This window comes from Gopherus flavomarginatus, chromosome 2 (assembly GCF_025201925.1).
Source record: "Gopherus flavomarginatus isolate rGopFla2 chromosome 2, rGopFla2.mat.asm, whole genome shotgun sequence".
Lineage (NCBI taxonomy): Eukaryota > Metazoa > Chordata > Testudines > Testudinidae > Gopherus > Gopherus flavomarginatus.
Window position 1 is genome coordinate 265,256,764 of NC_066618.1, and position 25,056 is coordinate 265,281,819.

The 25,056-nt window shown below is 39.1% G+C and overlaps 1 protein-coding gene across 48 annotated transcripts in view; it reads left to right on the plus strand.

Moving 5' to 3' along the window:
- RIMS2 (regulating synaptic membrane exocytosis 2) overlaps positions 1–25,056 on the plus strand; it is an 885,358-nt gene that overhangs the window by 857,126 nt on the left and 3,176 nt on the right. For 47 of the 48 annotated variants that reach the window (XM_050940563.1, XM_050940562.1, XM_050940560.1 and 44 more), the window contains 4 exons: positions 20,874–21,015; positions 22,539–22,651; positions 23,488–23,589; positions 24,571–24,710. In XM_050940563.1, the coding sequence (XP_050796520.1) occupies positions 20,874–21,015; positions 22,539–22,651; positions 23,488–23,589; positions 24,571–24,710 (497 nt within the window). Of the gene's footprint in view, positions 1–11,621; positions 11,759–20,873; positions 21,016–22,538; positions 22,652–23,487; positions 23,590–24,570; positions 24,711–25,056 lie in introns of those variants that run through there. The other variant, XM_050940559.1, reaches the window with a different exon arrangement.

Sequence of the window (25,056 nt, forward strand, 5' to 3'; positions counted from 1 at the left end):
CTTACAGAAGCAACTGAATCAACAAAATTCAGAATTAAACTTTCAAATCACCTTAGAGTTCAGGAACACAATGAGTATCTACACCTAGACTTCATAATGCTTAACTCTGTTCAGAAGGTATTTGTGGTGTACTGCATAGAGGAGTTTTGAAACAAAAAATAATGGTGCTTGCTGTATACTATTTTTGTATTTCAGTAGCCATAATCCTTTTCTAGCTCAGCAGTTTCAAACCTGTGGTAGTCTCTGACTTCTGAGAGCAAATTGATTACCAGAATAGTGTCAGACTTTCCCCACATGCCATATAGCCTCATTCTTTACACTTCTGTTTTGTTAATGCTGTTTAAAAGCAGATTTTTAATGGAAATGGAAATTTTAGAGGATCTGATCCAAAGTCCATTGATATTAATGAGATTCCTCCCACTGACTTGAGTGGTCATTGGACCTTCGATAGATACCCTGCCTCAGGGTACTATACTGCTGCACATTACTATAGTATCTGACACTTTCCATGTAAAATCTGTAGCAATAGTGAAGTCTGTAATAGACTTAATGGAGTTTCTGGCACTTCAATCTTTTCTGGGTTAAAACTCTGCTTAGGGGAGGGCTTGTGATTTTTTATTTGATTAATTTACATTTATTGGGGGTTTATTTAGGTTGATTTGTATCAGGATTTTTTTGTTTGTTTTTGGGTGGAGAGGGTTGTTTGTGTATTGGTTGGTTGGAGATCTTGAGCAGAAGAAGTGGGTATCAGTATTGTGAGTGCCACTCTTAAGTCCTTTTGGGAACCAAGTTGCAAGAGGCTTCCAGGACTCAGCTCCTATAGTGATGAGTGCAGTATAAGTACCTAAATATAACAGAACAGCAATTGTAAGATCTATAAAATCAGGGCTGGCTCCAGGGTTTTTTGCTGCCCCAAGCAGCAAAAAGGAAAAACAAAGAACAACCTGCAATCGCGATCTGTAGCTCTACTGCCACCGCTTCAGTGTTCGGTGGCAATTCGGTGGCTGGTCCTTCGCTCCAAGAGGGAGTGAGGGACCCGTCCTCGAATTGCCACCAAAGAGCCAGACGTGCCACCTCTCTCCGTTGGCTGCCCCAAGCACCTGCTTGCTGAGCTGGCGCCTGGAGCCGGCCCTGTGTAAAATAAAACTAAAATTTGGGATTCTGTCAGTTAAAAATTAAGTTGGTAGGAAAAACTGGTGAATATTGAATGGGTCCTGATCTACACTGGCAGCTTTATAAACTCCAGTTCTTGTAGTCAGTGAGTTAAGGGATGCCTTTTTATATTAAGATGACCCTTTAGAGAACTGAACTCTGGAGATTAAATCTACCCCCCGTGTGCAGACAGTCCTATGTGCTGTAAGGCTCTTTGTGCTTTCAGCCCAACATTAACGCCCCAGTCCTGCATCTGATTCCACACTATGGACTTCTGTACCCACATGGAGTCCCATTGAAGTCAATAGGTAAAAAGTTAAGGGCTAATAGTGTGAAACACTCCTGTGAGGTCCTGAATGCCCTCAATACCCACTGAAGTCAATGCAGACACTTTACAAGATTGAGCCCTAAGTGAAATTTGCAGTAGCTCTGAGGGGCTGTGCAAGGCCCTATACACCAAAAGAAATCTCAGGGCCATTTGATGACTAGTCAGTAAAGCAATGCCCTCTATACTGTAACATATCCAACACACATTAATTGTCATATCAAGAAAAACAGATCATTTCGTTATATATAAAGGTGCCTGAAATAGAGTTGCTTCCATGATTAGCATGTAGAGGACTTTAAGTTTCTAAAGGTCATGTCAAAATTAGGGCATAGACTTTCACATTCAAATGTCTCATTTAAGTGCTGACAACCAGATTCTCCAAAAGCTTTCATTGCTTTATGACAGTGCGTTTTTCTTAACTTGGAAAATGGCTGCCATGGCTAACTGAACATAAACTCCAGCAACAAAATTATCAGCAAACTTTGTATGTTTTTTCTTGATAGATATTACAGCACTTACCTTAGTTGGAAGCAGGGTGTTGTACCTAAATTATTTTGTTTTCTGTTTCTTCTTTTTCTTGTCATATTGTTGCTATTTGTTATTTTCTTATGCAACTTGTAACAGCATTATACTGGAATATGTTTCTGTGGCCAACTACTGTCAGAAATACCAGCATATAGATCAGAAGGAGCTTTTCCACAGTATAATTAAATAATGCCAGTGGACTGCTGCATTAACACAGCTACAATAACTCTATGCAGCATGCGTCACAGGCTACTATCAAGTCAACATTTTTAGACAGCTTCTGCCATTTATGAAGTGAAGTCTGAATTATGGGTGGAGACAAGTCGTGTCTCATAAAGACATGGTTTCAGGAACTAAATTCAGTTACACTGTACTAATCTAATATGTGTTGGATCCCTATAGTGTGGAATACATGCAGTTATAAAGAAGTAAATAGGAATTTTTATTTTGTGAATGCTGTCAGTTTATTTTTTATTTGAGGGCTCTGAATATTATAGAATACTTTAGACTATCTAGATTCATGTGCTCAGTAAGAAGGGCAGACAAGGGTAGAATGAAGTAAATGGATAGGCTATGTGAATTTTCAGTTGTTTAAAATCACTAAATATTATCTATATATTTATTTATATTGTTTAGTGTATGTTTTTTCTCAAATATATTTCTTTTTAAAAAGATATATGCTTTGATTTCTATGTACCTTCTTTTCTCATCCTTACTGAAAACATTAAGAATTAACATATTTTGTTGATCTCCTCTCCAGTTTGCAAATTGTCCTGTGATCTCAAGGTGCAATATTATTTTAATCAAAACAGCAGTACTTTAACTGACTTAAGTATTCTGCTCTGGTTCATAAGCCTTAATTAATTACTGCTGAACTATATAGAGTGTGCCAATACATGGATAGACCATTCACATGGTCTAATTATACAGAGTGTGACTTACCCTACTTCATAGTTTCATTATAAACACCAGAAGGAAATGGTGAGGATGTTTTATTTAAATTAAGACAAAAAGCCTTCAAGTTTTGCAAATGTTAAAATAATCCATAGGGATTTTTTTCAAAGCTCCTTGATGGTCATTAAGGTATAATAAAGGAGGGAGGGTCATGTGCAGAGCTAGTAATTCTGCTATGTTCCTTTTTAAAAATCTGAACATCTAACACGTACTTGGATCTCAAAATGTCTAATTTAGAGTGTTTTTGTTGTTGTTTCTTTTTGTTGTTGCCCTTTGTTTTGTTTTTTTCGTAAAGAAAAATCAAACTATTTAATTATTTTTCCATTTTAGATTTTTTTTTAACCTCTCTCACAAGTTCACCTTTAGAGGTTGAGACTTATGTGTTCAAAAGAGAAGCAGGGAAGATCATTTTGAGATTTTCAAATAATTGCTGGCTCAACCATTCATTAATCAGGATTTGCAGGTTATAGTTATCAGGGCTAAAGTCATCTATTAACTGCAGTAGACTAACACTTATGATGAAGTTGATCCTCAAAGTAGGAAATGTATGAGAATCAAGAGAATGGAAATCAACTACTGTCAGTTGTATAATAGCAAAAATATTTAAGGGTTGATATCAAATTACTAAACACTGGATGCTCAGAAAATATCAAAAAATATTGAAAAAAGAATGGAGCTAGAAAAATGACAGCAAACCAATTGCTATGCAATTACTCAAGGAATACTGAGGGAGAAGTCCTTGTATTGGGAAGCTATATGGAGACAGAGGACAGTAGCTAGCCACTGAAGGCTAATCCTGTCCCTAATGTACCTTTAATTTGTAATTTTTAAATTTATTTACTAATTCAAGATTAGTCTATTAAAAGTATATAATTTTCTAAACAGCATTTTTAAATCAATAAACATTTTATATCTCAGTAAAAACAAAACTTTGTAGCTTAGTGTGACATACTTTAAAACATCAAACATGTATGGATCCATACAGGAAAAAAATGTGAGGGATAAAAGTCACAGTTGTTTAAAGTAGGAATCATCTTAGGTTCACAGCAAACAGAGAGCTAAATCCATTACTCTTTCTACTACATATATAAACCAGTATATAATTATTGCACTTTAGGTCTCAGAGGTGCCAGGTATCTCCAATTCCCACTGGTCATCTCTGAAAATTTGATCATCAGTGCATAGCAGTGACAGCTATGGGTGCTCAGAACTTCTAAAAATTAGACCATATACATCTCATAGTTGGCATTTCCTTTACCGAACGTAAATTTGAGGACTAAAATAAGTGCACATATAGTCCATATGATATGGTGTGTGGAATGTCTTGTATAAAGTTTTTGCTATTCCAGGTTTTTGAGAGCCTGGTCTGGAAATTGTCTAATGGCTTCAGAACAACAGTCTCCTCTGGGATATGAAAAACTCCCTTTCTGGAGCTCTTTGAGATTCAGAATAGTCCTTTGATGGTGTTTCTAAAATATATTTATTCCATGCAAGTTCCAATGGCAGTGTTGTGCAGGGTCTTAAGGAATCTGGTTTTGGATGTTCCGCTGTTTTATTCTCTTGGTCTAGCTGAGCTTAAAAGTCACATTTAGCAAGATAACAATTTTATTCTGAAATTATCAATTGATTTGATATGATGTTATGAAAAGAAATGTGAGTCATGGGATATTCACACAATCTCTTGCTTGACCAGTTAGAAAAAAAACACTTAGTCTGTCACTCCAAATACAAATGAAACACACTATCAAATAGTACACACTGAAACTCTGACTTCACAAAATCATTTCTGGAGTTCCAACATAAAGTTATCAAAAAAAGCATTTACATTTTGTCCAGTGATAATCAGTATTCATATATTGGAAGAATTTGGTCCGTGTTTTTGACTTCTATTATGAATGTTCTGCCATTCGTTGCTTTCAGTTGTATGTCCGGCACTATTTTCCTCAGACTAAAATCTGAAGGAAAGTATTCAGTGGTGTGAGTCACTGTGTATGCTGTTAGATTCAGTTCACATCAAACACTATTCCACATGATGTGGGCAACATTTTATGGACTCTTTGGGTGAGAGACTGTTTTTTCTCTTTCAAATGTAAGAATTTGTTTACATCTCAGTAAGCATGATACTGAATGTAAATAGGCTACAGGCAAAATCTAGCTATTCCTACATTTAACTGTGTTTATAATTAAAACAATATTACCACAGATAATGATTTTTCCCATGAATATTTTGTATTCCTTTGTTCTAATATTCAAGAATAAGGTAATTGCGGGCTTCCCATATTCTCTTTTTGTTTTCCTATTGGCTTATTATATCAGTCTGTGAACCCCCTTCCAGACCTTTATCAAATGGTTTCTTTATGGTAAGAAACAAATGCATTTCTCCTTCTGTAACTTCATTGGCAGTCTGAAGACACTCAAGACAATCTGCCGAGGTCTGGGCCTACTGCAGCAGATTTGGCCTGGCTGCCCCTCTGTCCCAAATTTTAGTGAATGGCACCATGACCTGGCACACAAATCCACTCAAATTTGGCCTAGCTGCCTCTCTGTCATGGAGGGTGAACTGGGCCAACTCCGCTGGGCAACTTCCTAGAAATCTGATGCCCTAGGCAACTGTCTACTTTGCCTATAGTCAGACCAGCCCCTGCTGCTTAGCTGAAGCTGGAATGACAAACAGGTTACAGGACAAAACTCAGTTAAAACATATAAAATATATAATGAGGCCTAGACTGTGTCTATAAGATCCATGCATAGAAGAGGCCCTCCAACATGTGGAAAGAGGCCAATTACATATGGAAGGGGACTTGGCCTCCTCTATAATACTACAACATCTCCTGACAAACGCCCTGGAGGGTGTTCCATGAGTGTTGGGTTCTCTGCCATGGAAAATGTGTGGAGGTGGGGCAGGCCAGGGGTAGAGTTACATTGAACTCTCTCAAGTCCCAGAGAGCTTAGGCATAGTTATCTTTCTCATATAACAGTAGGCAGCTATATCTTCTATGTAGACAAAACTGGAGGCAACCATGGTCAAGAGAAATCTTTGATATTGCAGCTCCAGGGGAACCCCACTGCCAGGGAGACAGGTAGGGAAATGTTGAGGGGCATAGACAGTGAGGGGGAAGTGCAGATGATTTCCTAAATCTGCGAAGTGTGTAGGGTAGGCTCCCACAGGAGACAAAAAGATTTGCAGAGGCTTCCCTAATGAGATAATTAGGAAGGATTTTAGAGGCGGGTGGAGGGAAGCTTCCTGGCAGAGATTTCCTCTCCCAGACCTCCTCCCAGTGGTTTTAAGCATGGGAAGCATGGATGTGGTTCAAAGTAAGGAAGTTTAATAGTCTGTCCCAGAACTACATGGGATCTGTCCTGAGTCTGGTTCTATTCAATATCTTCGTGAATGATTTGGGTAATGGCATAGAGAGTACTCTTATAAAGCTTACAGACAATACCAAGTTGGGAGAGGGTTGCAAGCCCTTTGGAGGACAGGATTAAAATTCAAAAGAAATTGAGAAACTGGAGAAATGATCTGAAATAAATAGGATGAAATTAAATATGGATAATACTAAGTACTACATATCAGAGGGAATAATCAATAGCAATAGCAGGGGGTGGATCATTTGATTGCCTAGTCTGTTCATTCCCTCTGAAGCTCCTGGCATTGGATGCTGTCGGAAGACAGGATACTGGGCTAGATGGACCTTCTTCTGTTCCTGAGCACAAATACAAAATGGGAAATGACTGCCTAGGAAGGAGATCTGGGGTTATAGTGGATCACAAACTAAATATGAGTCAACAATGTGATACTGTTGCAAAAAAACCCAATCATTCTGGGATTTATTAACAGGAGTGTTGTAGGCAAGACACTAAAACTAATTCTTCTACTCTATTGAGCACTCTTAGGGCCTCAACTGGAGTACTGTGTCCAATTCTGAGCATCATGTTTTGAGAAAGATGTGGACAAATTGCCAAAAGTCTAGCAGAGAGCAGCAAAATTGATAAAAGGTGTAGAAAACTTGACCTACAAGGAAAGATTGAAAAAATTGTGTTAAATATTTTCAAAGTTCAGTACAAGCACTAGTTATAATCTTTCCAACTCCATCTCTTCTGTGAGATGGAGATAATTACCGGTAAATATTAATAATATACCCATTTCACAGAAGAGGAAATTTGTTCATAGAGAAGACACACAATTTGCCCATGGCATACAGTAAGGGCTTGGCTACACTTGCGAGTTACAGCGCAATAAAGGAATCCCAGGCACACTAGCTCACTACCCATCCACACTGGCAAGGCATGTAAAGTGCTCCGACTCCACAGCTACAGCCCTGCTGGTACTCCACCTCGGCAAGAGGAATAATGTTTGCTGTGCCTTGGCTACAATTCACAGGCGTCAGTGTGAATGAGGTGTTGTGTTACTGCTCTCTGACTGGCCTCTGGAAATGTCCCATAATCCCCTTAAGTCAAGTGGCCACTTTTGTCATTGTTTTGAACTCCTGTAGGAATGCAGAAATGCCCTTTCAAAGCTCCATTTCTGACAGCCGGCATGCAAGCCATTACTGTGGAATGCTGTGTGTGAGAGAGAGAGGCAGAGGGGAGAGGGAAGTCTGCTGCTGTCTGAACTTACAAGACAGCATGCTGACATGCTCTCAGCCCCCCCGAAACCCACTCTCTCTCCCTCCATATACACACAACACACTCTCTATCACACTCCACTCCCCCCCCCCATTTGAAAAGCACGTTGCAGCCACTTGCATGCTGGGATAGCTGCCCATAATGCACCACTCCCAATGCTGCTGCAGGTACCACAAATGTGGCCACACCAGTGTGCTTGAAGCTGTCAGTGTGGACAGATTGCAGTGTTTTTCCTACTGCGCTCTACGAAGGCTGGTTTAACTCAAAGCGCTCTACATCTGCAAGTGTAGCCATGCCCTTAGTCAGGGCTAGAAATCTGGAATTCTTATCTCACAACTCCATACTGTGTCCAGTAGCTTATATAGTCTCTTTTTCATCATACAAAAGGTATGCTACAAATTTCCTGGAAATGCTTTAGGGAAAAATGGCAGAAATAGATTAAAAATGGTGTAAATCTTGTGGCATGCTTGAAAGCAGATTCTATTGTTTGTCCTGGCTTCTGTAAAAGTCACAGTGGTAGTTGCTCAACCAGTGGGATTTTTTTCCCCTCTGTGTCCCTGTCATATTTCTTTTCATTTTTATGCAACAGTTTTTATGGAAATCAGTTAATAGTTCAACTGAAGTGGAACTAAGATTTACTGTTTTTACATTCCATATTCCAAAAGGACTCTTTAGTGAAAACTAAAATAAATCAAACCATGGGCAATTCTGTTCAGAATTTTGCAGTACTTGCACATATCAAATATTTTATTTTTAGTGCACTTTAGTTTGTATTAATAGGCAGAATGATCTGCAAACACAAAGGCCATTTTACATCTCTGCTTCAACCATTTATTTGAAGACAGGTGTAAAGGTGTAGAAAACTTGACCCACAAACCTTTTAGCCACTGATTTCAATACTGTATTTTAGAGTTTATTTTTGTATTTTAGGACAGATTTAAATTTTAGAGTGAGTGGCAAACAAAAAATGTTGACTCGCATTCCATCCTTAGCTTGAAACCAAGTTTATCTGCAGTTTGCAAGTAACTGAATACAATACAGAATAGTCCAAGGTGGAGAGGATTAACTAGAGAGAATTCTGTCGCTGTTAGCTCTGACGAATCCATTATTTGGGTAAATTAGACCTGTTATCCCAATTATATAGAAAGAACCAATAATGTGTACAATCGGTTACTTGCTATTTCCACCCTCTCCCCCTGGAGAAATTTAACCCTTAAATGTTATTGAAGATTTTATAACAGAGTTAATATATATGGCACCTTTACACAGCTCTGGAAGTGAAAAGGGGCTTTGAAGTGGCATAAATTACATTTACACCCACTTTAAAGCCCCTTTATACTGCCCCAGTGGTGCACAGGGGGTGGGAGAAAGTGTCTAAACATAAATGACAAGCAGGCTCAAATAGGTTTATCATTGATAAGGAATATGCATAATTTAAAATGTACTGCATGGAATATCTGGGGTGGGATTTTTTTTTGTTCTAATAAAAATATAGTGATACACAGCCTTGTGAAATATAAAGAAAATGATGTAATATGAGTGGCTGAATATCAGTGCAGCATGTGTTATTACAGACAAAATTTGCAACAGGATATGTCTTCACTGCAATGTAAGCACAGGGTTAGTAAAACTCAAGTTAGCAGACCCTGCATTTGTTAACTTAGGGCTTCGGGATCTACACTCATTTGTAACCCTAGGTTAGGAATTGCTGAACCCTGGGTCTCAACCTGGGGCTCCAACATTGTATTATGCGGGCCTGAGTCCAGCCACTCATATTCCAGGCTTCCTAGTGCTCTCCCAAAATGTGGCTGCTCTAGCCCTTTGTTCGTGGCACGGTGTGGAAAAACTTGACTGTCCAGAGGACAAAAGGTCAGACTGTGGGACTGTGGAATACTTTTGTCAGATTTCCAAAGCATGAGTGCAGTGGGGCTGTGTCTACATTGCAAAGCAACAGGGCTTGAACCCTGGGCTTCGGCTTGAGTCAGATGCAGATCCTCCACCTCCATGGGATCCTGAGACCAAGCCCTCGGTTAGTGCGATTTGTGTGTAGATAGAAGTTAGGCTTGAGCCTGATTTTGAACCCTGGGTTTACATTGCAGGGTAGGCATACCCATAGCCTCATTTTAACATTCAATTGTGTACGCTCTTGTGGAAACTTTAATGTCATTTTTTTTCTTATTTAGTTGCTCACGGAAGAAGAGCAAGGTTTTTTCCATTTATTTGGCTCTTTCTCTTTTTTTATTTGGTCATATCTAACATAACTTATTAGGAATACTAGATTATAATGATTTGGAAATTAAAAAATGTGATGCTCACTGTAAAAATAGCTAGTGGCACATGATTACAAATACACAAGAATCACTTTTTATGAGTAAAGAGGGATCACGTGTTCCATCTAAAAGCAATTCTTTACCATAGTGGAAGAATAATATTGACCGTTTAACTTCTTATTACTAGGCATGAATATTCCTTTCAAGAGACCAACTTAATAAAAATTTGCTCCAGTGACCTGATACTATAAGCATCTTGCATGAACATCAGTTAGGCATTTTGCATTCAGACCCTATATAATAATTTATTATTGAGGAGTTAATACATAACATTAAAAACAATTAACGTTTCATTTACCGGGCATTATATATATAGGTATAGAATAGCCACTCAGAAAGCTCCAGTTGTATGAGTTCTAAAGCAGTTTTGTCAACTTGATGCATCTTTTGCATTATTGCAGAATAATTCATTAAATACAGTGAAAGTTTTACAATAGTAAATAGCCCTTTTTTTTAAATAGCCAGTGCTTTGGTGCTTAGAATATACACTTATCTCCTAGAACTGGAAGAGTCATTGAGTCCAGCCCCCCTGCCTTCACTAGCAGAGCCAAGTACTGATTTTGCTCCAGATTCCTAAGTGGCCCCCTAAACTTACAACTCTGGGTTTAGGAGACCAATGCTCAAACTGCTGAGCTATCCCTCCTTCAAATACTGCAGATTACTTCATATCCAAGTACTATATAGTCTGTTAATAATGCTAACAGATTGCACCACCAAGGAGACATTCTATATGTTCTGATACCATTTAACAAAGTTGGGGTGAAAAGCGTAGACCAGTGATTCTCAAACTATTGTATTGGTGACCCCTTTCACACAGCAAGTCTCTGAGTTTGACCCCCCCCCATAAATAAAAAACACTATATATATATATATACACCCTTATAAATGCTGGAGGCAAAGTGGGGTTTGGGGTGGAGGCTGACAGCTCGCGAGCCCCCATGTAATAACCTCACAGACCCCTTGCGGGGTCCCGAGCCCCAGCTTGAGAACCCTGGTGTAGACTAACAACCAATGAGGTCCACGCCCTGAGTGCTGACAGGACACATGGCATTTAGTGAATGAGCAGAGGCAGTAGTGCTGCTCCCTAGGAGCCCCCTATCGAAAAAGTAAAGTGGATACAAATGTGACAAAAGAAAACCTTGACACCGGCTGCTCTCTCTAGCACTGTCTCCTCAACTAGCCTGCGGCCCTTCTCCCGCTGCTTCATCTTCTGGTTTTAGGGGACTCACTCGCTAGCTTAACTCTTAACTGAGAGCGGAGTCGACAGAGAGTTGCTGGGCGCCAGCAGAGCCGGGGCTGGCTGGGCTCCTGCCTTCACCCCGCACGGAGCGGTCAGTGCTGGCTCCCAGCTGCGACCCGGGCGCTCAGCGGGCGAGCTGCACATGACATGGCTTTGGCTCCGAGCTGCAGCAGCAGTCCCGGCGGCAGGGCTCGCTGACGGCTAGTTCCCGGGCTCGGCTGGACGCCGCCGCTCGCTCTCCCCAGAGCCAGCCGCAGAGGGCAGAGAGGCGCTGGGTCTAGCGCCAAGCCCGGGAGCGCGGTCGCCTGCTGCCTGGCGGGGCCGGCCGCTCCCTGTGCGCGCGCCGAGCCCCGGAGCCCGCGGAAAGGGGCCGCCTGCTCTCTCCCCGCTGCTGAGGCTCCGGCGGCACCTGCTGCCCGGCTGCGCAAGCCGCCAAGACGCCTCGCTTCTTGTACCGCGCCAAAGGCAGGATGGGCCGGCAGGGGCCGCGCGCGGGGCGCAGCGTGCAGAGGTCCCCGAGCCGGAGCAGCCTGTCCGCCTCCTTCGAGGCGCTCGCCGTCTACTTCCCCTGCATGAGCTCCCTGGAGGAGGAGGACGATGGCGGTGAGGAGCCGGGCGCGGGGGAGGCTGGCGGCGGGAGCGGTTTAGCCAACTCCCAGGAGCGGTACGGGGGACTCGCCGGCCCCGGCGCGGGATGCCCTGAACCCCGGGGTGACAGCGAGAGCCGGGGGTCCCCGGGGCAGGCGTGAGCTCAGGCAGCGCGCAGCCCCCGGGTGCCGGGAGCTCCGGGTGGGGAGCGCGGTGCCGTGCCCCGTGCTGGCTGGGAGCGCTGGGCCGAGGGTGCGGGTTGGCCCTGCCACCCTCAAGCAGAGCAAGCGGGGAAAAGTGTTTAAAGCGGCGGTTGGGTTCTTCCGAGGCACTAACGTGCTTAACTGTCGAGCTTCCTTTCCCCCCATTTACATGAGGATAGTGCGAGGACCTCGACGGTAGATTGTTTCCCGTTTTTAAGTTGCTTCCTGTTTACATTTTGAACGCCCCCAAGTATATATATAATTGAATCTGTTTTGTGTTATTACAAACGATAATGTGCTCGGAATTCTGTGTTAATGACACGCCGCTTTGTAAATCAGAACTGAGCTGTAATTTAGAAGCTTTTTACATGGTCAATGAAACCGTTAACAGTAATTTTGACATTAGATCATGTGCTAAGTATTGTTTATACAGGAAAGTGTTCCTGGGGTTTTCGGTTTTATTTCCTTTAGTAAACTGTCTGGAGAGCAGTAAATACAGTCTTCTAAGACTCTGTTGGCAATATTGAGCTTGCCACCAGTTCTTACACTGAAGTTAACACACCAGTTCCAAAACAGTTCCAGTTCGTTCTGAATAATTAAATACTGTCCCTATTTAACACTTCCTTAGTAATTCATTCCATGGATGTAGGCAGAAGACCTAGCTTTAGAGCCAGATTCTGTAAATCCTGGCTCATGTAAATAATCTCCGTTCATGAAAGTAGCCCCAGTTAATTCAGCAGAGCTATTAGCATAAATATGATTTACTTACGTGAGTTACAGGATCAGACCCTTATGTGAAGAATACTGGAAATATATTTTTCCAAATAACAGTAGTAAATTAATTCAACTCATATTTGACTGTAGTTAAAATAGGTAATTATAATGGAAAATTAGGAAAACTGAGCTGCCTAATTAACACAGAACCTAAAAAACAAAATTGTATCTTTTTATCATTTCCCGTTTGGAGTGTACGCATAGAAAATTTATGTACTTACGCATAATACCAAATTCTTGCTAGGCTACAAATGATTTTTCTTGAGCTCATGTTCTGAAAATTGACTTCAGAAAAAAATAAATGGGCATTTTCGTAATTTTACAGGTAGAACTATTTTAAATTTAATTGGCATTTATCACAAGGAATTTAAGGTTTATGTCTTCAGAAATAGTAATTAAAATATGCTCCAAAAATTTCTTGTTAAAAACATGCTGTTTTTAAAACAATTAAATTACCATCAATTATGCTGAATGTATTTGATTTTCTTTTAAAAGAACATCTCTACATTTCAGAACAGTTATTCTTTCATTTTCTAGCATGAGTTACAATTATTATATGTATCCTGTCTCATCAACATGGTATTGGTGCACCTAGTTATTTTATTTTGGCCTACTTACTTTGTTTCTCTTGGTAAATAATTACTATTCAGTAGGTGCCTTTGTATGTTAAAAACTGATGATTGGTATTTTAATGAAATTTCAACCACCTTAAAGAACTTTTCCAGTGAATGGACAGAAAGTCAGTAGAGGAACAACTAGAATATCTAATTAAAAATTAATTGGCATATATACAATCCTTCCTTTACTTACTTTGCAATATCAGTTTGTATATTTTCCCATCCTGGTTGTTTTTGACTTTCTATCAGAACAAAAAAAAAATGTATGTACACTTCGTTAACCTCTAATAACTGACCATATTCAGAGTTCAACCATATATGACAATGATTCTCATGTAATTTAAACGAAAACATTGAAATATGTTTCCCACAGAATTTGGGTTTCTTCTGCCTGATATTTTGGATACACATGAGGTTATAAAGGGAATGAAAAGGCGTGGAAGTCAAATTCATCTCTCAAACACACTCAGTGAATCTGTGAAAATAAACATAAGATGTATTTGATGGGCTCCAAGTAACCTCTGCACACAGATCAGGATCTGCCATATTCTGAAACATTTTATATCATTACTTTCATGTGTTGTTAGATCCGATAAGTAGGTATGGTTTGATCCAAAGTGAGCAGTATACACAAACAACCTCTCCCCTCCATGATCTTTGTATGCAGTCATCTGAAAAGGCAGATCCCAAACTCATTTCATGAGTAAACTGTTCCAGCCCTGAGGTGGAATAACTGCTGCATGTGGTGCGTAGGCAAAAGTAGATGTCTCACCATATGAGCTTTTACAAAAATTTTCAGCTAAATCAGATATACTAGTATAAATGGAAAAATCTGTCTTTCAGGACATTTGAGTGGATTTGTGAAACTAACTGGAGGACCTTTTGTCCATAAACCATTGAACTGAATACACATATATGTATTTTTACATCTAGAAAGATACAATGTGGATAATAATCTTCATTTTAGAAGTGATCTAAGTGTAAGTCAATCAAATATTAATCAGAGTTAAGCTACTATTTTTAATACTATGTTTGAGAGAACATAGCCCAATGGAAATTGATTATAGAAAGATTTAGGTCCTGACTCCCCACCACATCCAAGTTATGCTCAAATATAGTGGACAAGGATGGACACAGGGAGCTCCCTGATTCAGAATCACTTGACCCTCAGTGCAAGTTAGGTCCTGCCCATAGGCAGAGAATTTATGACAGTGGACAATTGGGTGTAACAAAACTTGTTCTACTTTACCACATCCCTCTCTGCCTCCAGCCTGTCTGCAAGAATGCCCCCAGGGGGTGGCAGTTGGGCATAGAAGGTGGTAGAGGTAACTCAGAATTCCCCTGCACAGGAAGAATTCTCCACTGGCAATCTTCAGCCACTTTAAGACTACTTTGCGCCACTTAGCAGACTGGAAAAGCTAGCCCTTAGTCAATTTATGATATAAATTGTATTGCTGAGATATAATAATTGTAACAGTCATGAATAAGAGATAAGAAATTGAGCAACTTTTCCAGTATACAGAGTGCTTTATGTTTCCTAGTTGCCTCTATGTTGAAGAATCTGTGTGGACATCGAAGTTTCCTCCAGTTACTTATTCTGAATAACATTTTATTTCATTATTATGTTTATCGATGGTATGTATAGTAAATTACATTATTAAGAAGCTAATTCTAGATTACACAGCCAGGGAGAAGTGTATGGTAAACACACACACATCAGTAGACATCCATATGGTATTAGAGCAAAGCCTGAGTCACATATAGATGCTATCAAAGGAATTTTTTTTTAGCATCACTGTGCCACATTAACTGAAAGTTAAAGTTTAGCCCCTACTGAAAGAAGTGTTTGATATTTGGAACAAAATTAAATCACATTTAGCATGGGGAAGGGTTTGGGTGACAATCTCCACCTGTCTAATCCAGCCACTTTTGAATATGAAATCCTGGCCCCATTGAAATGAATGGGAATTTTGACACTGACTTCATAGAACTCAGGAATTCACCTGTGACTTGAGTTTGTGATTTTTTTGATGGCCACACTGCCACAGTGAGAGATTATTCCATGAGATAAAAATGGTGAGTTTGAGTTTTCTAAGCCTTTTCTGGGCTCTGGCAGAAGGAAGGCCTGATTTTCACTACCACAAGTAGCTACATACCACAGTGTGGATCAAGCCTGATTTTCACAGCAGTGTGTAACTTCACATATCTGACATGCCAGTAATGCCACCATCAGTCTAGACAAGGCCTAAGTCAGGCACTGATGGTGTGTGTGCTTCCATATCATAGAAGTGTTACCTGACCTAGATAGAAAGCCAGCCCTTCCCAACAACTGAAACATTTTCTAAATAACACTGAGATACACACAATGTTTGGGTAGGATTTGATCCTTCCCCATGTAGGGACATGTTAAGCCAACCTAAGACCTGGTTCAGACACTGCTAGCTCAAAGGAAAAATTCATTCGTGGGTTGGATTAACCACAGTGACAGAAAAACATCTTCCGCCACTGTAGCATGTCTATGCTATTGCGCTCCATCAGAACAGCTGCAGCACCATAAATGTGCTGTAGTAATGTCTGTAGTGTAGACAAGCCCCCACTTTAACTGGCTGATTAGACCAGGTTTTGATTGTCAAAATGTGGCATAGGAACTGGAGTGCACCAGTGAATCTAGCCTGGTTAAGAGAAACACATTCTAACATAGTAAAAAGAGATTATTCTGATTAGGGGCTGCTCCCCATTTTCCCCCAGAAGCCCTCCCCATGCCTTCTCATCCTACACTCCTTTGAAGATACACTGAATCAGCAAAGCTCTCAGCTGCCCTGGACTTAGCCCCTCCATGGTCAGCGTCACCTGCTTTTACCGCTGTTCTGTAAGCTGGAGGTGATTTCAGGCAGTTTGTACGTCTGTCCTCATCCCCAAGTGGACTTAACCAACTGCAGTCAGATACCGTGGCGATGAGTGTGACATAGATGTCTATATCTTCTTTAAAAAAATGCTGAAACAGCTTGAGCAAAATTAAAAATGTGACTGAAACATAGCTTGCATATTCTGGGACCCAAGTCTATCAGGAAAACCAAGGGAGAAAATTAGAAAAGATCTACTGACAGGCTGACATTTATTAGACCTATTAGAGTCAGAGCCTAATGCAACCTGAATATTTGACTGAAGTGACTGGATGGAGCTTTAAAACTATTCCTCTTTTGACTTCGTTGGGTGTTTCCCATATAGTCAGAATAGTAAAACCCAATGGCACCATTGCTTCAGCTGGAGTTACAAATGTGTATCCGGAACTGTTTGAAAACATCTGCAGTCCCCACTATATTGTGAAACTTGCACTATATCTAGGAGAGTGTTTGGGACTAAACCTTGGCAGCAGGGGTCTGTTTAAATAATGTTCTTTGTGCTGGCTGTGGTCGTATAGATATTCATCTGTTATATCTCACCTGCAAAAATAGGCTTTAGGACTGTCTCTAATTTGTGTAATGTCAGTAATGTCATCCAACTGTTTGGCAAGATTTCTCTCATTAAGCTCTAACAAAGGGTGGTGAGTTATTTAAAAACTCTCTACATTGCTCAAAAATGTTACACAGATCCTGTTGATAATGTGTATAATGGTCCTTTGCAACTTTAACAATAAACAAAAGTTGGGTAGAGATTGGTTTTACTATGATTATTGTATGTTTCAAATGTATACTTTTCTAATATATGTAATAGTAATAAAACTGCAATAAAAACAATTTTTAAAAAGGCAGGATTTCTCCTAAATATGTACAACATTTACAGTTTACAGAAATGTATTCTACCCAGGACACTACAGAATTCCTGTTAACGTTAATGAGCGAATGAAGAGAGTATACCACCTAAATTATATGAATGCATTTTACAGCATAACCCAGAAATGCAATGATCTTAGTAGTTTTAACATAGACTATCTCTGAAGATGATCTGCTTTTGACCTCTCTAACTAGCAAAATTAAAGTCTAGGAGTTGAATGGTTTGATAATGGGGATATATATATACTTATATATATATAGGGGGGAGGGATAGCTCAGGGGTTTGAGCATTGGCCTACTAAACCCAGGGTTGTGAGTTCAATCCCTGAGGGAGCCATTAAGGGGACTGGGGTAAAAATCTGGGGATTGGTCCTGCTTGGAGCAGGGGGTTGGACTAGATGACCTCCTGAGGTCCCTTCCAACCCTAATAGTCTATGATTCTCTAATCCTCATATAGACTATATAAAATAAGAGTTTTAGTCAACAAAATTACTTGCTCTATTTTTTTTTAGGGATTTTAATAGTTTGAGATGGGCTTGATTCATCACTGCTTTGTACTTTGTGTAGTCTGTGCATGCACAGTTCAAGGTGGATGTAAAATGGTAGCATTCTAATATGGTAGCATTTTATACTCACTCTGCACAGGTGTAGATAACTATGCAAAGTACAAGGCAGTTGTGAATCAGGCCCATGGTGCATGAGGTTTGAGAACATTACTCTGACTCTGGACGATAGCAAGGGAGAGTTGCTGTGAGGAATTGTGCTGTCTGTTCATATTCTATTATCAGGAATTGTACATTTGTAAAGAAAAGTAGATTAGGGTAATTTAATAAGCCTACATTTGCCATCTGCTTATTTTTCTGTCCTAACAGAAATAACCAACTTCTTGGGTTCCAGTGCATGGACCGCTCAGTGCTGTAACAATATCAATAAAGTTAGCCATAGCTAGGTTAAAGTGTTTAGGAGTTAGTTAAAGACAAAAGATCAGAAGTTGTGGTTTTATTTAGTGTGTTTTGTATATTCCCAAATCAGCAGCTGTACTGGAATTTACTTTGCAGAGTGATGAATTGAGGTTTACTCCTTGTAGCTTTGGGCAAAAATTTCAGAAAGTGTTCCATCATAAGTATTGTGGGTCTCTCCTTGTTTCATTTTGGCCAAATAAGCAACTAAAGATTTAGCACAGATTATTTTTTTTTTGGTATTAGTAGTATATATTTATGCTTTAATGTCAAATACTTTTTCTGTACAACTATAAAATTTTATTCTTGGTTTATTCGCTGTTCCACTTAGATTTTCTTAGATAAAGGATGATCACATGAAATGTGAATTGCAAATATTATGGGTTTTATATTTATTGTATCTTACAATGAGTCATTTAACAACATTAACAGTTTAATGGTGAAAATCGTAAGGTTTGAATTATCAAAGTAACAAGGGGCAAGAGAGAGGGATATATTCTCCTTATAGGTGCACAGACACAACTGTCACTAATGCAAATACAAGTGAGTACAGAGAGGAAAAAAGGAAGCTGCTCAGAAATACCCAGAAAAAATAAAGGTGTGGTGTTGTGCAGTTAAGAAGACAGTCTCTTTTGAGACCATAAGACAACTCTAAATTGACTTCTGTTGAGCGCTTACCAATGATTCCTCATACAACTTTCTTTCAACCCCAATCAAGGGCTGGGGATGATGAGGGTGTTTAAAGTTATTCCAGATTAGGAACCTATACACACACATAAAGGTTTAGGTTAGTTTTGGACTGGTAACTTCCATGCAACAGCAATGTTCCTTCTTCCACTCAGCCATCACTCTGGCCTCTCATCTGAACTGAGTCACTTGTTTCAGATAAAATGGATAGGGGAAAAGAAGACTATTTTAAAATGAGAAACCACAATAGCCACAGTCAGAACAGCTGGTGCAATAGGTGCACCTGTGCTGAGCCTTGAGCAGCTGTTGCTCTGATGATTCTTTTGCCTCTGTCATAATTTCGCAGTAAATCAAGTTGCGACATATGTGTTCATTCTAAGTTTTGTTGAAGAGTCAAGGCAAATAGATTTAGAATTGTCACTCTTCCTTACATGATTAATAACAGTTAACGACAAGACCAAAAGACCATTCTGAAGGTGTATTATGGTGACCTTGTAGAATCATGCGCAGTGGAAGTGTTCTATCATGTTTGCATAGAGAGTATAACAATGCTGATTTGGGAATGATCACTACTTGAATATAAATTGAACAAAAACTAACCCTGAATGGGGAGAAGAACATTTTTTTAAAGAGTGTAATATTGCATGTCTCTTAATGTGAAGAGTATGGGGTTTCCGATATTGTGAACCTTTTATGTGGCCTCCACTTTAATGCAGTGTACAATAGATAGATGCCTGTTTGGTCATGTAGCTGTGTAAGAATATTCTTTTGTTCCTGTCATAGTAACTGGATTTTAGATCAATTCTGGACCAATGTTGGAAGTTGGCTGTCAACTTCCATTAGTTTAATCTAAATAATAAAACCAGTAGACACTTGGAACAGTACAAGCAGATATAAATGAAATTGTCAGCCTTTGCCCTTCATTTTTCAGATCTAATACAAAGCTCTTAGTTCTTGTATTTATGTTTATTGATATTGATGGATGTAATTAGTTTTGATGTAGCAATAACTGATTTTGCTTTATTGGATGCTAAATTCATATGAGTGGCCAAAATTTTGCAGCAAAGTTAATTGTCCTATTATTCATCATATAACTGTAGTGATTAAAAGTAAAAGCCTTGGGCAGTATACAGGCTGAAGTCAGCTATTTATCCATAGAACAAGCCCAAGCAACTGGAATTCAAGCTTCTGTACACTCTTCGCTGGAATTAGAGATACTATAGCACCTCAGACACGACTTGGAATAACCACCTCTAGTTATGAAAGAGGGAAGTTCAGTCTCTATGCCACTTCAGTACTTAGCTTTTTTGTCAGGCTATCAACAAGTGTGGCACCTGGAGAATAGATCATAATCCCTAATGTCAGATCACTACACCCAAATTCTACTTTATTCATTTTTTCTTCTTAGTCTGTCTGTCTCAGTATCTAAAATTAAAATAGAACATATGTAAGCACTGATGTCTACATTTAGGTATAGAGATAGAATTTCCATATTATTGTGCATAAAACTAAACACAAGCTAAATTTCTTCTGCAATACATAGATAAAGCTAACTAACTAACTAAAAATAACAGGAAAGGAAAAGGAAAGATCTGAAATAGGGATCATATTTTGTTGTTCACCTTCTTCACTAATAGATAGCTATAACTTCATTTAGCAAAATGACCAAATGCTTTTCAACCTGAATCAGACCATTTCTGAAATAGTGTAAGTTTTAGTTTAATAGTGACATTTCAACACAATTGCTGGAGAAGAGTGCATTTATCAAAGGACAAAATATTTGTAAGTACACTCACTTGTGTGTGTAATAAATCTAATTACCTTTGTGAGTTGAATATATTTCAAGGGTTTTTATATTCTTGTTCTCTCAATGCTGTTATAAAAAAACAGCAACTCATAGAACCAATATATTTAAAAAGATATACAATATCACAGTCTACTGATTGTTGTGTCAAAGTGTCTGTTGCTCAAATACAAGTGCACAGTATTTTTAATATATATTTGTATACTCCTACTTGGGCATCCTTCTATAATGTATATTGTCTATATTATTGCCCTCTAAGTAAATCTATTTATTATAGTGAGATACCACTACGTGTTTTGGTCTGTTTTTACAGAAGCCGGTGGTAAGAAGCTGCGGAGCACTGTCCAGAGAAGCACAGAGACTGGGCTGGCTGTGGAAATGAGAAACTGGATGACACGTCAGGCCAGCCGGGAATCTACAGATGGCAGCATGAACAGCTACAGTTCTGAGGGAAAGTGAGTAAGATTGACTGGTTATGATGTTCTTGTCTCATGTTTCTCCACTAAACTAGTCCTATAAAAAAACAGGAGCTGAATCCTAAAGTCCATACTCAGGGCAGAACTCCCATTTAAATCAGTTTGCTTGTGGGAGGTTTTCCGAGTAAAAACAATGTCTAAAATAGCAGAGTCCTGTGGCACCTTATAGACTAACAGATGTATTGGAGCATGAGCTTTTGTGGGTGAATACCCACTTCGTCGGATGCATGTCTAAAATGTTCTTCTATGATCTGTATATGGAGGGATCTCCTACCGCCTGTGTGTCAGTTAATGTCACTTTGCAGCACCATCACTAAGACCTGCAGACAATTCTCAGTCGATATAGGATCTGAGTGTACAGGTTGGGAGGAATACAGATGGGTGTACTAAGTGCATCGTACCTCTTGTAACCTGGTGGAGAATCTGCCATCAGGAATCTTTCTATTCTGTGAAACCTACTTCAGGCAGAGGACCTCTAGCACTTCTTCCATGTTCCACACATTCTATAATCTGAACCTACTTCTTTTTCCAAATACCCCTGCCTATACTGACACAACCTGTTAGAAAGTCATCATTGTGTGTTTTTGCGTGGGTAAGAGTAAAGATTTGGCCCTATGTTTTTAACTTCCTACACTTTGCTTTTTCAAGAGGGCCCAAGTTAAATAATTCTTTAAATAAAATCCGCACAAATAGTTTACACACATGTCGTACAAAGTATGGTTTATATGAAAGTGGTATACTCTACCAAGCAATATACTCTACAGAGCTTGTTGTATCAAAGTACATAATTTTTATGTGGCTAGAGCTTTGAAAATAATTTGTAATAAATAATTAAATTGACCTGTTTTTCCTCTTTTTTTCTGTTCATAAATCATCCACAGAAAGATTGTGTCAGAAGTATTAGTTATTAACCAGATAATTTCTGTGACTAACTTTTGGTCTGTAGTTGTTCATGAGCAAATTTTAGTATATGAAATTTGAGTTCTTTTGTTTAATTATATAAGCATTATGGTGCATTTCTCTTCCCTGATTAGATAAGAAGAGTTTTCAGGTGCAAATACACATGCATGTGATTCTGAAAATTGTTTCCATGAATATTTGCATGCTCAATTAAAGTTCACTATTTCACCAAACATTTCTGACATTACTTGGATTCATTTGCTTGAGCATTTGTAGAAAGCAAACACAGACTAAGTGAGTTCATTTAAAAATGTAAACAAATATTTGCCAAAAACTTTACTTTAATGCGACTGCTCGCATGCTTCAGGTTAAATATGTGCTTAAGTACCTTGTGGAATCCACGCCCATATTAATACCGCAGGAATTAACAATATCTTTGATGTAACAAAAAAGGAGTAAGATGGAGAAATGTCATAATGGAGGAAAGAACATGAGAATTAGATCATCCTAATCAGCTGTGTACTGGAGCCTGAGTTGCCATTGGTTGAGGTTGTTAAAAAGAGCTTACAAACTGGTAATTTAAACTGTTCTGTTTCCTTTAGTCTGATCTTCCCAGGTGTGCGGTTGGCCTCTGACAGCCAGTTCAGTGATTTTCTAGATGGACTTGGTCCTGCCCAGCTAGTAGGACGCCAAACGCTGGCGACACCGTCTATGGGTAAGAATTCATGTCTTGCAGTTTCAGCATAATCTTTGTGATCTAGTAATTAAAGAACAGTAATAGGGATCAAGAGAGCTGAGTTCTAGTTCTGGCCATGCCATGGACTTCTTGTGTGATCTTGAACAAGTCACCAAGGGCCAAATTTTCAAAAGTGTCTTCTACCTATCACGACCTCATCTTCAGATGAAATTGGTTATTGTTGTCAGTGCTCAACAGCTCTGAAATCAGGACCTAGGTGACTAAAGTTACTTATTGAAATATTCAGACACTCAAAACTAGAGGTTCGGTTTTGAAAATTCGGTCCTTAATCTCTCTGTATCTAAGTTTCCCATCTGTAAAATGGGGATATTATTACTTACCCACTGGTATGAGCAGCTGGAGATTGTCAAGTGAAAAGTGCTATTTAAATGCAAACATTTGTAGTTATTATTCGTATAATCTTTAAATGTACAAACATCTTTCGATGCATATTTTTTAAAACTAGAAGCATGAAGTAAATAGTTTGCAACAGCTTTACAAATGTATTTTAATGGCTCTTTTAGTGACTCTTAGCTCACTGAAGTGTATGTAAAGGGGGAAGGAAATTTAATTAGGATTACGGGAGAGAAACCAAGACGAGAATATTATCTGTAGTGGGTTTTGTACTGTACAGGACCTCAAATAGCAGTGGGAAAAAATCTTTAAAAAGTATCTATTATAGTTAATTCCTTATTGACTTTGTTGGTGTTATGTGAATGAAAGAAGATGTCATACATTAATTCCATAACATGTCACTAGTTTATATATGATTGGATGTCCTTGAATTGCAATGTCTCAACATTTTCCTCTCCCAGGTGACATCCAGGTAGGAATGATGGACAAAAAAGGACAGTTGGAGGTAGAAATAATACGAGCCCGTGGCCTTGTTGTAAAACCAGGTTCAAAGACACTGCCAGGTAAGAAAAGAAGAACATATTAATGTGAATATGAATACCTTGCTAACACACTAAGTTTTGTCTGCAGAAAAATTTCTGAGGCTTCGTTGTTCACGTTGAGTGAAATCTATTAACAAATAGCTAATAGCAGTGGGTTATAGCATTCGTTGTACATTGCAAAGTAAAAATGTACTGACCTGTACATGTACATAAAAAGATTTCATTTCAGCCCCAACGTCTGGAGAAAATGTTAACAGCGAATGTCTTTGGTGGTGCTGTGCTCTGGGCTCGCATTAAAGGACTACAGTTATTTTAATAACAGCAAATGCCTCCTTGGCTATAGGGAAGGGAAAGGAAGCATGTGTTGAAGATGTGACATAAGTAATTTAAAGGAGAGGAGGAAGTTAACAAAATGCTTGGAACAGATACATAAATTAGAAAGCAGACAGATACCTGGTGTTTATTTTCTTCTATTTTTACAATATATTGTCCTACTATGTTAGTATACAGTGTTGAATGAAGGGGACAATCCAGTGACATGTTTAGCAAGTTCTTCTGTCAAAATAGAAATCAGTTTAGAATCTTCCTCTCCACAGATTTTTGTCTTGCAGATTATTTGAAAGCATAAACTACTTGAGGCTTGACCCAAAGCCCATTGAAGTCTGTGTCCTTTATTTACTTAATGGGCTTTGGATCAGTTTTGTGGCACATACTGTTCATTGAAGAAATGTTACATTTTTTTCAGTTAAAAAACTGAATTGATTCATAAAGTAGACAGTACCAAAAGAGAGATAAATATAGAGAAGGTTTGTAATCTGATAGATATGAATATGTTACATAAGGATAAAGGCTCATAGTTACTGAATACTGTATTCGAGCACTTGTTTAAGGTATTTATTTACTAAATGACAGGACTCAGCAAAAGGTGATAGAACATTGCAGCTAGCTTGCAAAATCTGGATTAGCCTTTCACTTACTCTTCTTCATTTCTTCCCCTCTAAGCACCATATGTAAAGGTGTATCTATTAGAAAATGGAGCCTGCATAGCCAAAAAGAAAACAAAGGTAGCAAGAAAAACGCTTGAACCTCTTTATCAGCAACTTTTGTCATTTGAAGACAGCCCCCAAGGAAAAGTTTTACAGGTAATTTACATCAATATTCTTGTCTGTCTGAAAATGTGTCACTTGTACAATTCTCACTGAATGAGCCCAAGACTCGTTCCACACCTCGTTCTACGAGTCCTGTTATTCAAAGCCTTGCTGAGCAGATGGCTACCATAGCAATGACTTATGCTCTATTGATTATTAGCCAGTAAGAGGTGCTGCATTAACACTGATCAGGACACACAGGCAAATGAGAACAGGCACAGGGATGGATTTAATTGTAAGGCCACAATTTTATTAACCTTTAATACCAAGATGGGGTGTTATCTGCCCCATCTCCCTGTACTAGGCATTTACCTGGGTCCAGTGTGGAGTTTACAGAGCT